The sequence below is a fragment of the Arachis stenosperma genome, chromosome 10 (genome assembly GCF_014773155.1).
Source record: "Arachis stenosperma cultivar V10309 chromosome 10, arast.V10309.gnm1.PFL2, whole genome shotgun sequence".
Taxonomy (NCBI): Eukaryota; Viridiplantae; Streptophyta; class Magnoliopsida; order Fabales; family Fabaceae; genus Arachis; species Arachis stenosperma.
Genome location: NC_080386.1, coordinates 76,387,539 through 76,401,833, shown reverse-complemented (window position 1 = coordinate 76,401,833; position 14,295 = coordinate 76,387,539). Strand labels below are relative to the sequence as shown.

General features: G+C 36.3%; 1 protein-coding gene and 1 long non-coding RNA gene across 7 annotated transcripts; one reads left to right on the top strand and one right to left on the bottom strand.

Moving 5' to 3' along the window:
• Positions 1-15: 15 nt before the first annotated feature.
• On the bottom strand, positions 16-14,138 carry LOC130955210 (pyridoxal reductase, chloroplastic). 6 transcript variants are annotated; one of them, XR_009076657.1, is made up of 12 exons: positions 13,874-14,138; positions 13,571-13,799; positions 13,389-13,488; positions 13,186-13,309; positions 12,974-13,075; positions 12,715-12,866; positions 12,517-12,610; positions 1,565-11,885; positions 1,244-1,486; positions 1,052-1,110; positions 334-515; positions 16-217 (listed from the first exon to the last, which is right to left on the bottom strand). XR_009076657.1 is itself a non-coding variant. In XM_057882030.1 (9 exons), exons 1-9 carry the CDS (start codon positions 13,973-13,975, stop codon positions 214-216), a joined length of 1,089 nt encoding a protein of 362 aa, XP_057738013.1. In that variant the 5' UTR covers positions 13,976-14,136; the 3' UTR covers positions 16-213. The 6 variants fall into 6 exon arrangements, 1 of the variants encoding a protein (XP_057738013.1); XR_009076656.1 differs by having other exon boundaries at positions 1,244-1,438; XR_009076655.1 differs by having other exon boundaries at positions 1,244-3,985; positions 4,169-11,885.
• LOC130955214 (uncharacterized) lies at positions 11,565-12,367 on the top strand. Its single transcript, XR_009076660.1, has 2 exons — positions 11,565-11,668; positions 11,803-12,367. It is a non-coding gene; the product is annotated as an uncharacterized LOC130955214 (long non-coding RNA).
• Positions 14,139-14,295: the final 157 nt, after the last annotated feature.

The following is a 14,295-nucleotide window of genomic DNA, read 5'->3' as shown; positions in this document are numbered from 1 at the left end:
GTGCAAATGGTGAAGTATATTGAATATTGTTGCCATTGCATTCAAAGTGGTCATCTGTGTCTTTTCTGATGAGTTAACTAGCTCCAATCCAATGGTTCCATAATCCGGTGTATCTTATCTTTGCCGAATCCTTCACTACATTATATGGATAATAAACAATGATGAATTACGTAGCTTGAAATATGCCTAGTATAGAGGCATCCGCCGCAGATATTATCTGTTATGAAAGCCAAGCCAAACGTCAAGACCATTTGATATTTGCATACAACTTAGATTTATTTTATCTGCGTTTTTAATATCTAATCTTATGATCATTAATATTGATAAGTATACCTGGTTTGGAAAATGTTCTGGATCATCTTGCGAGGTGATTCCTGCGCTGCATACTCCAACTGAAGCACCTCTTCCGAAGATAAGCGCCAACCAAGAGCACCCAAGTTCTCTTTTACTTGCTTTATTGTCTTCACTCCCGGAATTGGAATTGTGTCTTTACATATGCACCAGTTTATGGCGACCTAACATGGTAAAAGTAAAACCGCAGCAGCATTAGATAACTAAAACATGTGATGTGGCACAAGCAAACTTGGTCAGCATTGTCATTTGCCTTGTCATACACACCATAATTAAGAAGACAAGGACACTTGCTCTGTGGTTTTCTAGAGACCCTAGAGGGCATTTAGAAAGCTTTTAAATGAAGTTGCGTGGGGGAACACGGCATTTATAACACAACAATAAACGCTGTTTGGTATGGTTGTTGATCCTGGCAACAAACCAGAGATGAACTATATTCAATGACATTAATTCAACTCAAAGAGCTTCAAGCACAACAGAAGAATGAAACAGAGAAAGAGAATTGGAGAAAATGTGCATTGCAAGAAAGTGAATGAATATTATGATTGCATTCACTAATCACATGATACATTAATATCCTATATATACAGAGAGTAATGCTCACTGCAATTGAGCCTAATGCAGTCCAATTACAGCTAGCAAAACAGATTTAGACTAAGTCAACTCTAGTTATAACAAACTCTATAACTAACTTACTCACTTGTAGATCCCTCAAACATAGTTGTAGTTGTGGTAACTACTCTAAGTTTGTCTCTAAACCTGTGAAAGAGAGGTGCAGAAAGAGGTTTAGTAAAAATGTCTCCTATTTAATCAGATGAAGGAATGTGGCCAACATAGAGTTCTTTATTGTTGACCATGTCCCTAAAGCAATAAAGATCAATCTCGTTTGCACCTTGTATGTAGAATAAGATTAGCTGCAAATAGACAAGCACTTTGATTATTGCAATAAATGGTCTGAGTTGTGTAAGAAGTTGCAGGATTGATATAAGTTCAAATTGAGCTGCTGCCATTGCTTGATATTCAACCTCAGTGCTACTCCTACTCACTTTAGCTTGTTTATTGCTTTTCCATGACACTAAGTTATTCCCTAAGTATACACAGTAGCCAGTAATATATTTTTGACCTTCCAAGTCTCCTGCTCACTTTGAATATGTAAATGCAAGAAGTCTCAAATCAGTGCATTTGTTAAACTTTAATCTTGAATGAACTGTACCTGCAACATATCTGAGAATCGTTTCACAACCTTCCAATGCTCAATAGTGGCAGAGTGCAAGAGTTAAGAAACTTTGTTGCACAGGCAAGGTTAGGTCTTGAAATTGTCAAATATTGAAGAGCTCCAACAATTTCTCTAGATTGTTTGGGGTTCTCGAAATGATCAGCACTAGTAAAAGTCAATTTTTAATGAGAAAACCATAGGGGCATATGGTTGACAGTATCCATCTTTGCCTTGCTAAGCAATTCTTTGACATATTTATGTTGAGAAACTAAAAGTGTAATATCTGTCAGATAAGAAAACTCTAAACCAAGGAAATAACTCAACTTGCCAAGATCCTTTAGAGGAAAAATTTGATCAAGAGCAGAAATTAGTTGATCAATTTCATGAGCATCACTACCAGTTACAACAATATCATCAACATAAGCTAAAAGAAAAATTGTAGATTTGTTAGAATGTCTCACAAATAATGAAATTAATTAGAGTAGTAGTTAAGGTATTGAACCAAGCTCTTGGAGATTGTTTCAATCCATAAATTACCTTTCTAAGTTTACAAACCTTTGAGTCATTACCTACTTGGTACACTGCAAGTTGAGTCATAAAAACTTCTTATAGATTGCCATTTAGGAAGGCATTGTCAAAATCGAACTGCCTTAGAATCCAACAAAGAGAAAATGCAATGGTGATGACAATTCGAACTATAATAGGCCTCACTACAGGGCTATATATTTGACTGTAGTCTATGTCTTCAATTTGAAGAAATCTTTTGGCAACAAATCTTGCTTTGTATTTGACTATACTGCCCAAAGGATCTCTTTTAATTGCAAAGACCCATTTTGACCCTAAAACAGTTTTATTTGATGGAGGATCCACCAAATCCCATGTTTTGCATCTTGAAAGAGGTTGAAATTCAACATCCATAGTCCACTTCCAGTGAGGGCATTGGAGGGCTTGTTTGACATTTTTCGGTATATTTTGAGTCAAATCATATGTGACTGAAGTAGAAGGAATCAAAGCTTGAGGTTTTGAATTTTTTTATTTTGACCTTGTGATCATACTTTGAGTGTTTGTAGTGTGTTGCACATTATGTTGAGATGTAGAATCAAAAGGTAAGCATATTTCAAGACCTGAAACGGGTATAGGGTCATGGCTGGATGTAGTATGTGTTGGAGCCTTGGAGGGTCAATATGATCAATTGCTTGATGATCAATGGTTACTAGAGAACTTTGATTTTGATGTGTCTGAGACGGTGAGGATTTAATAGAGGTTGGTGAAGGTTGTGCTGTAGCTTTAATAGAGGAAGAGGGATTTGTAAAAGTAAAAGTCTACACTTTGCTTGGTGAAGTGTAAGAAATAAGAATTATATGGAAAGTCTGTTTCATCAAATATATCATGTCGAGTAGTGTATCTTACCTTTTTTTGTCATGCATTTATAACCTCTATAGTTGTTATCATAACCAAGAAACACACATTTTTCAGATTTGAAAGCAAACTTGACCATATTATATGGCCTAAGATAGAGAAAACATGCACAACCAAATATTTTCAAATAACAATAATCTGGAATTCTACCAAACAGCATCTCATAAGGTGATTTATTCTTCAAAACAGAACTTGGTAACCTATTAATAATATAGACAGTAGAAGTAAAGAATCTTTCCAAAAAGACATTGGAAGGGCTGCAATAGCTAATCAGGACAATCCAACTTCAGTAATGTGTCTATGTCTCCTTTTTATACTACCTTGTTTTTGGTGTATATAGGGATATGACTTTCTATGCATAATACCATTAGTAGTAAGAAATTGAATAAAAGAATTAAACATAAACTCCATTCCTTTATCAGTTTGTATAGCTTTCAATTTCAGTCCAATTTGTGTTTCCATAAACATTTTATAGTTTTGAAGACCTTGTAAAGCCTTTATTTATTAGTCGAGAAAAATGGTGATAAATTTAGTGTGAGCATCAACAAATGAAAGGTAATATCTATAACCATTTCTAGACAACATAGGAGAGGGACCCCAAACATCAGCATAAACAAGATCTAAAGGAGCGGAATAGACAGATTCAGATTTTTGAAAAGGTAATTGATGCATTTTTTTCCATAGTGCAAAATTCACACACATTAGCTACAGAAGAATCAAACTTAACAGGAACAACACACTTCTTTAAAACAGAAAGAAAGAACAGTTTGTATTTAGCTATGACCTAAACGTTTATGCCAAAGGTCAATTGTTTATATCTTTATTACTTTGTGATACAAGAGCAGTTTTATTAGACAAAGCAAGACTACTTTCCTTACAAGAAACAAAAGTATTAGATGGATTTGTATCTAGAGAATCACAAGGTGCAGGAACAAGCAGACCATGAAAGGAATATATTCTATCATTAGCCTTGCCTTGGAAAAGAATTTCTCGAGTATCCTGATCACATACAATACAATCATAAGGCCAAAACTCAAAATATAAATGATTATCTAAAGCAAATTGAAACACACTCGAGATTTTGAGTAATTTGAGGGACATGCAGTAAATTAGTTAGCAAGAAACTGATTTTCTTATTTTTATCAAACAAAATTGAAGCGTCTTGAGCAAAGATTCACGTACCTTAGCCATTACCTACAAATAATTGTTCTGACTCATGTGTTGATGGTGTTGAATTCAGCAAGTTTAGTGAATCAGGTGTGACATGATGGCTGGCTCCAGAATCAGGATACCACACTGAGTCTTGGTAATTTTGGGAACTAGTGAAGTAGGCACGACGTTGATGAAATTGTGATGGTGCTGGTGGTGGTTATGTGGTAGAGTATGCAATAGAAGCTTGCTGAATTTTTGAACCATTTCCAAAAACTTGATAGTTTGGATCAAATCTATGGAAGAATATTTGAACAACATGGCCTTGGCGACCACATAATTGGCACTGAGGACTATGGTTTGAGAAGAAAGACGACCTCCACAATTGAACCTACCACCTCTACCACTTCAGCCAAAAACTCTCTTTCAGGTTGATAGTTGAACGGCGTGGATGCTTGATGCATGTGCGTTTTTTAGTAGTTTTCTAGTTAATTATCTTAACAAAGTTAGTGATTCTTCTCTAAATTTATTGTACTTTGGTCAATATACTTTAAATGTCGTGTTTTCTGTTTTGCAGGAGATTATTGAAGAATAAAGAATAAGCAAGCTAAGAGAGGAAGGAGAAAATAGAGGAAAAGGAAGAACAGAGAGGAAGAAAGCAAGTAGAGACAATGTGTGTCACTTGCCTCACGCCACCAACGACCTTCCATAGAAGATGTGGTACGTACCTCACGCCACTCACACGCTGGGCCAAAGTCCAGAGAGATAGCAAGGTTGGGTGCATCGAAGGCGTGGCACTTGCTTCATGTCAATCCTTCTCCACCATAGAAGGCGTGCCACGCCATTCACGACACCTTCATCCCAGTTTCAAAGGTATCCCACATAACTCACATCCCTCATGCCCATTCTCTTCCGCTGTTCAAGGGCATGCCAAGCGTGGCACGCTAGGCCAAAATCCAGCAACCCTCTCTCCTCCCAGCTTCAAAAGCGTCCCATGTGATGCACGCCCAAGCACGCCAAGCCTCGAGGGCATCCCACGTGAGCCACGCCAGGCACGCCAAGTCCCCTCCATCATAGCAGGCATGGGACGTCCCTCACGGCGCACACGTCACCACCTTCATCGTCCATGCATGCGTCACAGGCATGGCACACCATGCACGCCCAGACGCCCATTCTCATGAACCATCGAGGATGTGGGACGTCCCTCATGCCCAAACACACCCACTCTCCTCCAAGCTTCGCAGGCGTGCCACTAGCCCCACGTCCCTCACGCCAACTCCATGCCACCTTAAGGGCGTGCCACACCTAACTCCAATGGACATTCCAAGCAGATGCATCAAGGGCATGTACACTTGCTTCACTTGCCACACGCCAAGGACTCCCTGAGAGGTGCACAACAAAGGCTGCAAACCTCACTCAAATGCCAAACCAATTCTCAAGTCCAAGATTGAGTGAAAGCCCATGCATTTTGATGAAGTAACTCACCAAGGCTTAACTTCTAATCACAAGGAGAATCACTTTTAATTTGAAGTTAATTAGAAAATATATGATTTGATTTTGTTTTAATTAAGTTTGAATTTAAATTCTAGATTTTTGTATAGGTTAGGGTATAAAACGATCCAGAGGACTTTTTTACCTTTAGCTTCTTTTACATTACTCAGAATCCTTGTTTTTGCTCTGTACCATGGGTCACTAATCTTCTCAGTTAAGGTGAGAAGCTCTGTTGATTCTGATAAATTGATGTTATTATTTTTCTATCTTTGATTAATGCATTGATGTTTTCTCAAAAAGTAAAGTTTTCGTTCTTCATTAATAGGATTTGAATGTATTGGAAAAAAACTCAAATCTGATTGAGTTATGTTATCAAACTTGGAAGAGCTAATTACTGGAATTGAGTTTGAAACCTCTTCTCATAGTTTTGTAAGTTTCTAAAACTAGTTTTGATAAGTGACATAAAATCAATTAGGTTTAATTTCTAAGAATTATGTGGTTTGAATCAGGAACTGTGCTTATCCATTTTTCTTAAATAATTGACTAAGAAATTAACAATTAATTAGATTAAAGAAAAATTGAATTACCAAAGAATTGAGGTTTAATTAATTATGATTTGTCATGGATTTATCTTTGCATGATCAAGGTAGCAAGTGAGCAGCATTTATCCTGAAGTTTAGATATCTTCAAAGCCTTAACGATTTTAATTGTATCACTTTTTTTACTCAATCAATTACTGTTGCTTTCATTTAAATTGCTGTTTTGGTATTCAAATCATCTCAAATCAAGTTTTCAATTATCTAACTAGAATAATCAGTTAACCATTACTTGCTTAATCCGTTAATCCTCGTGAAAAGGATAACCAATTCACCGTAGTATTACTTGATACAATTCAATGCACTTGCCAAATTTTGTAAAATCTTCCATCAATGCTTGAACAAGATTAGCCATAGGTATGTCACCTTGAGGTCTTTGAGAAAGGTGATGAATTCATATTTTATGGCAAATTTTAGGTTAAATTGAGTGAATTTCATCACATAAATTCACATTTATTTGCTTGAATAGCATACTTTTGTGATTCTTCCTTAAATTGCACCTAAATGTGAAAACATATTTTTTTATGCGTAATTTGATCAATTTAATCACACTTTTACTCCATTCGATGCTGTGATATGTTTTGTTGAGTGATTTCAGGCCAATTAGGCAAGAATGGCTTGAAAAATGTGAAAGAAAAGCATGCAAAATGAGACAACACATGAAAAAACAAAGAAGATGCACACACTAATGTGTGCGTACGCAAAAGACTGGACGCGTGACTTCATTAAAAGGTCACGTGACTTGCGATTTGGGGGACTTTTGGCCCAATTTTGGATGCCCAGAAGCTGAATTGAAACTCTTTCAAGGGAAAAACATTCGAAGAACACACACAATCAATTTTGCTAGAGAAATAGGCTCTCTCCTCTCTCTAGGAATTAGAGTTTTAGATTTAAATCTCTCTTTAGTTTAGAATTTAGTTCTTGCTTTTATTTAGTTTCATTTACAATTTTTTGTTCTAGCCTCATAGTTGTAGTTTTTTTTATTGTTACTCTTTATTTTGATACTCTTTATATTAATATTAATGAACATTTGTAAATTTGGAGTTTCTTTAATGCAATTTTGATATTTTATATTCCTTGATGTTTGTTTGAGACTTTGAGTGATTGCTATTATTTTCTTGCAATTGGTAGTTATAGATTTTTATCATTATTGCAATTTATACTATTTTTTCTTTATGCATATTAAGTATTTGATAAAATGCCTCTTTCAATTTTAGAGTAGAATTTTGTATTCTTGGCTTGGGTTGGTAATTTGAAGACTCTTGAGTTATCAAAATCTAGTGTTGATCGATAAGTGAAGGTTGCTAGTTAGCTTGAACTGCACTAAATCTAGTCCTTCACTAGAAATTGACTAGGACTTATGGATTAGAATTAAGTTTTGCTCACTTGACTTTTCTTCAATTGTTAGAGGATAACTAAGTGATAGCAAAATACACTTACTATCACAATTGAGGATGATAACGAGGATAGGAATTTCAACTCTCAACCCTTGCCAAGACCTTTCTTAATTGGTGTCTCTAATTGTCTTAGTTTTTTAATTGCTTTTGGTATTTAGTTATTATTTACTTCTTTATTTTCTTGGTTTTTACATTTTTTGTCTATTGTCATCACAACCCCCATTTTCTCATAACCAATAACATGCACACTTTCCTGCAATTCTTTTGAGAGACAATTCGAAGTTTAAATACCCTCAATTTTTATTGATTTGACTGTGACAAATAAATTAAACTTTGATTGAGGGTTAATTGATGGTTTGGATCTATACTTTGAAGAGATTATTTTTGTGAAAATTTGTGAAAATTCCAAACCGACAATTTTCCTCTGTCAAGTTTTTGGCACTGTTGTCGGGGACTTGTAAATGTGCGCTTGTTATTAGTTATTGTATATAATATATGTTAATATTGTGAATAGTTGCTTTTGTTTCTTTGCTAGTTTTCTCTTGTTGTAGGAGTTTGTTTTTCTTCATAGTTTTTTTTGTCTTGTTATTTTCTATTTCTACTATGAATTCTCACTCTTTTGTCTATGATTTTGGTTCTAATTATGTTGTAAAAAATTGGAATTTCAATAAAGATATGCATTAAGGATGGAAAAATCAAAGGTGGGAGGAGCCTCAAGCATATGAACAATCTTCATGACAACTACCTCCTCTGGCATACTATGAGCATAATCCATCCCATAGTGCATACTAATCTAATGGCCATGGTGGACCTCCTTGTAGTTATCAACTACAACCGTCATATGTTATGATCCTCCTCCTCAACATTGTTATCAACCTTATTCACAAGTCCTATACCACCAAATACCTCCATATGATCCTAACACATATTCACCATACCAACAACTGTATGAGCCATACACACCACACTTAGAACCACCTCCATATCAATACCAAGATGAACCACCTCCTATATATGAGAACTTTCAACCACATGATGAATTGTCCTTTCCACCACAACCCTCCATGGAAGAATATCCATATCCATCGATCCAAGAGCAATATGATCCTAATTATGTTAATCAAGTGAAACAAGAGCCAAGCAATCGCCTCATGGAGGCGATGGATCACCTTAAAGCAATCATGATTCTCAAAGAGAAAGAGGAAGCCCAAATGAGGGATGAAGTTATCATGGCTAACCTTGTCGAAATTAAAGTCAATTTCGACTCATGGAATTAATGCCACAAACAAAGCATTTCCACGAATGAATGTGGAGAATCATCCGAAGAGCGGAGTATGAAGGAGATCTTAGAATCTCAACTTGAGAACAAGAAAATGGAGTATGTCTTGCAACAAGTGGAGGAAGCCGAAATCATTGAAGAGGAAGAAATGGTTGAACATTTAGGAGAAGTTGAGTGTTAGGTGGATTCCAAGGTTGTAGAATTTTCTTCCATTGAGCTTGAAATTGATGTTGAGGATAATAATGCGTAACATCCATGGCATATTGTGAACAATGAAAGATTGGAAGAAGTTGAGCAAGCGGCAAACCCCACTATTGAAGGTGATTTCACACCAACCAATGTGCTATTTGAGATTGTTGAACCTTCCTTATTGTGTTGTGAAATTGATGATAAGGAGGACCGTACACAACCTCCAACACATGACTTGAGCAATGAGAAATGTATAGAAGAAGTTGGTGAATAAGAAATTGAAATTGAGGAAGTTTATTAAGAGGACTAAGTAATTCAAGAAAAGAAAAAGGGACTTGCAATCACCTTGCCAAAGCCGGTTGGAGCCTCTCTCACTAAGCAACCGTCCATCATATCATTTGAGTGGATAAAATTCATATCTCTTAGCTTTTGTGTCCCAGTTGAATATGGTTTGCTTGAAACGGATGGTCAACTTAGAACTCTTTGTGGATTGAAGAGTAAGAGGGAGTTGTGTAGTGGTTGGCAAAATGATGTTAGGCTCATTAAGGTTGAACTCTCAAGACTTAGGTCCCATGGTTGGAGGAATGTTAGATTGAATGGGTCTAAGAGGATGATGTGGTATTTGAACGAGAATTCTGAAGTGATGACACTCGAATGGAAGCATGAAGATCAAGAAGAAAAAGTGTTGACAAATAAGGTTTGGGACTCCGGAATTCACTTCAACAATAAACAATCTTGGGTCCTAACCACTTGCTTGGAGCTTCTTGAGAGTTGTACGTGTTTTATTTGGGATCTCGAAGGACAATAAATAAAAGTATTAGGTGGGAGACACCCCACCATAGTAATATCCTTCTAACTTTTCTCTTTTTTTAGCTTTTGTTCATTGAATTTTGTTTCTTAGTTAGCTTTGTTTAGTTGGATTTTTGGCTTGGTTTGTGGCTTGGTTTGTTTGAATTTTAGTGCTAATTGTGTATTCTTGAGGTAAAATAAATTTTGGAGTTGAAATACTAGGTCAAGCATCCTGTTTGGTACTCTCAAAGTTTTTAAAAAGTTGTGAAAATAGAGTTCTGTGCGTACCCATATTTGTGCGTACGCATACTTAGCCCAACTCCATTGATTCGTGTGTACGTACCTACTTTGTGCGTACGCACTCATGTCCAAATTGGAACATTTCGCATGCGCGACACTTTTCCGCGTATGCAAACAGCCAAGACAGAGCACCCTTCGCGTGCATGTAGCTCGCGTACGCGACCCTAAAGAAAAGGCTTTTGTGCTTACGCACGCACAGCTTTCAATTTATCCCTTAGTGTGCGTACGCACGCACAGAATGGCGAAGAATTTTGAAACAGAGCCTAACGCGCGTTCAACCCCTTATCCTTCTCTTCTCTTCTTCGTTTGCCACAACCCCCCAAATAACACCAAACCATCACAACACCACTTCCATCTAGTCCCGTCTGGCGACCCCTCTGCCACCGCGGCACCGACCACCGTCGCCCCCCGTTTCCCTTTCCTTTTCTTTCTTTCTTCTTCTCTCTTCCTCCATTACCGCTTCTTCGAGCTCTATTCCCAGCCAGCTAGCTCGCCTTCTCGCCTTCTGTTCCAGTGCCGTGCTTCCGCCGTGAGCCCAGCAGAGGCAAGCACCGTGCCACTGCCACCCCTCTCCCTCCATTCCTCATCCTTCATCAACGCAGGTTCTTCCATTTTCTTCCCCTGATTCATACTTCTTTTGGTCACTTTTAATTGCATTTAAATTATGATTTCAGTAAATAGATTAGTTTAGTTGTTTGATTGTATTAGATTGTAAGTGTTAATTGTTTGCTGATTTCTGGTTCATGGCGGGTTGAAATGAACTTGAATTCACTGAATGTATGCTATGCACACCAATTGTTTGCCATAATGCCTGAATGAAAACTGCGTTTGATTCATATGTTATGGTCACCACCCACCATATGTAGTAAACTTTATTTTTAGTTGGCAGATTATTAGTGAATTGTGTACTTGTGGATGATTTTAATGTTATTTGAAATTGAAAATTGATAATGCACTTGTCCATTGATCTAATTTCAAACATCTAGGTGAGTTGAATAGTCATACTTTATTACATCTTAGGTGAAATTTTTTATAAGTGTATTTGAATTTCGTAAAGTGAATTGAATTACTTATTCATTATGATTTTCATATCAATTTAATCACATACCAAGTTCTTGTTCTTTAATGCTTTGCCTCCTTTTTAAGTGACTTAACGTGATTTTTATCAAGCTAGTCGCTTTTCCAACAAGTATTTTGTTCGTGTGATTATTCCTTTGTTTTTGAGCATGAATAAGTATATTTCTTTTCATTATTGAATTTGTTATTATTTAGTAACCAATAGCATTTAAAGAATCGACCAATTCTTGAATCTTGGCCATATATTTAGTAGTAGATCCAGTTTTTTGAGTTACGCCTTAAGGTTTTGAATTCCAGTAGCTGAAGATTCTGAGAAGTTATATTGAGGGTATTCCATACCTCAAAGAAATGATGACAGTGGATGATTTTATTCTTGAAAGGAGTAGTGACTGATGCAGGCAGCCATGTACAAAGAGTAAGATCATCAAGCTTCCATTGTTTATAATCTTCAGTTTTTGTTTTCGTCTTCTATGAAGCATCTTGAAATTGTTGAGGAATCTTTGATGCGTAAAGATGATCTTCTAAGCTAAGACTTTGGATTGTGAGTAGGACCTGATGCCTCCAGGTGTTAAAATTATTATCAACCAATTTATCTGCAATTGATGATATGCCTTTTTTGGATGAAGATGAGTCTGAGAGTGTGATGGACATGATGATGAAGAAAAGAAGGATCAAATTTGATTGAAACGGAAGGCAGAAAAGAGAAAAAAAAATTGGAAAGGATCAAGGAACAAGAGTGATGATCTTCAGACTCTTGGTACGCATGACAACAAACCAGATATGAACTATATTCAACAATGAAATGAATTCAGTTCAGAGAGCTTCAAGCACAGCAGAAGAATGAAATAGAGAAAGAAAATTGGAGAAAACATGCATTGCAAGAAAGTGAATGAATTAGAGAAATTATGATTTCATTCACTGATCACACGATACACTGATATCCTATATATACAGAGAGTAATGCTCACTGCAATTGAGCCTAATGCAGTCCAATTACAGGTAGCAAAACAGATTTAGACTAAGTCAACTTTAGTTATAAAAAACTCTATAACTAACTTAACTAACTTACTCACTTATAGATCCTGATAATGAAGCAACAGCAATTTTAATTTTATTTGTACAAGTTATTTTTTTGGTATCTTCAGATAGTGTATCCAAACACAGAACAAGTATAAAAAGTCGCATAAAAAATAACCAAGGGAGCATGTAACAAATAGAAAATTCGTAATAGAATGCAACAAAAGTGAAAGGGAAAGAGATTACTTGTGACATGGTTTTGCGCCTTTTGTTTGCAATGTCTCTCAAGGAACTTAATAAAGGATCTAGGCCTGGAAGTATTTGCTTAAATAGCAACCCCCTGTAAAATACCATAAATAACAAAGGTACTAAGAATTCATTAGGATACTGGTTAATCTCTTATGTAAAATTTGCGAACTAGTTGTTAATCTCTTATGAACCCACCTTGGGCCAGTTGGAAGTGTGGAAGGTGAGTATTTCCCAGTGAGCATTCCAAGTCCTAAGGGACTATAAGCAATCAATTGAATACCCAGTGAATCACATATGCTCTTTATCTCCAGTTGATCTTCCCCCATGCTTAGCAAAGAAAATTGCACCTTCAATGTTCAAAACTATGGTCATATTCAAAGTAGGTGTTCATTTGACAACCACAAAACTCGAGTATTTTTGGCCTTAAAACAAGGTATAATGGATAACTGCATACCTGGGCAGAACATAAAGGGACTCCACACTTTTTCAAATAATCATGTATCTTCAAAAGCTGCTTTGGTCCATAATTGCTTACTCCAACAGCTTTAACTAAACCCTAAATGGCACCATAGTTAATGAGTGCAGCAATTTTTGTTATTGAAAATTTAACCATTGAATTCAATGTCTAAATAGCATGGGTTAAATTAAACATAATATTATTGTAACCTTATCATACATTGTCACCAAGCCATCCCAAAGCGCCAATTCCTGAAAAGGGGCATAATTTGCAGTTGACCAATGTAGTTGACCTATCCCAATTTGCTCAATTTGCATCCTTTCTAGTGAAGCCCTGAAAAGTGAAAATTCAGTTCATTTAATTTTCGATTTTGTACCCTAAACCCTAAAAACCTAAACACAGCAAAGAATACCTGCAAGCATTCACAAACTGGCCTGGCGTAAGGCGCCATGGATATGCTGCAAACTTTGTAGCAATTACTATGTCACTGTCACTGCCACTCCCTTTTTGTTCTGAATAATACAATACTCAACAAAACCGCAAAGCCATGTACGAAATGAAATTGAAATTGAAAAAGGAAAATATGTGATGAACCTCGAAAATTTCGGATGAACCTTCCAAGAAGCTTCTCGCTCTGGCCATTTAAGCTTCCAGTGCCATAAGAATCAGCAGTGTCAAATAGATTGACACCATTCTCCAGAGCAATATTGAACACTTGTTGAAGCTCGTTATCCATGGATTCTTGATAACCCCAAAGAAGTTGATTACCCCATGCCCATGTTCCAAACCCCATCGGAGACACACTCAGAGGCCCTATCTTCACCTGTCATGACCCCTGAATACTTGTCATCATCATATAACATCACATGAAAAAGAATAGATGTACGTTGAACCAACCTTCTGAGTTTGCAAGAAAGGAGGGAGCTTGAGAGACTTGAATATGGAATATGAAAAGGGGTTAAGGTTTGAAGGGCCAAGACTCAATGCTGAGAGTGCCATAATTGCTCAGTCTTGGTAAAAGCATAAGAAAATAGATTTAAAGTTCTCAGCAGATTCAGCAACACAAACACAACTGAACTGTTGGTTAGTTGTTTGGAGGTCGTGTTCTGATGTATTTTGTGTGGTAACCGTTGAATCCTGCACCTTGTTGCGGATCAAGCCAATTGACTTCTATCTCCTGAAAATTTAAAAGTTGAATAATTTGGCCTTAAACTATCTTAATAATATTTAATCTAAGCAATGCTAAATCGTCAATAAATATTATTATTTTTTAATCTAATTGATAATAATTTATATCCATATTTACAAATATTCTATAT

Excerpts from the sequence above, each read along its gene's own strand:
- LOC130955210 (XM_057882030.1), bottom strand. The coding sequence starts at position 13,975 with ATGGCACTCTCAGCATTGAGTCTTGGCCCTTCAAACCTTAACCCCTTT. Across the intron at positions 13,800-13,873 it reads CTTTCTTGCAAACTCAGAAG|GTGAAGATAGGGCCTCTGAG; the intron begins GTTGGTTCAACG and ends GGGTCATGACAG. Across the intron at positions 13,310-13,388 it reads CAGTTTGTGAATGCTTGCAG|GGCTTCACTAGAAAGGATGC; the intron begins GTATTCTTTGCT and ends TTCACTTTTCAG.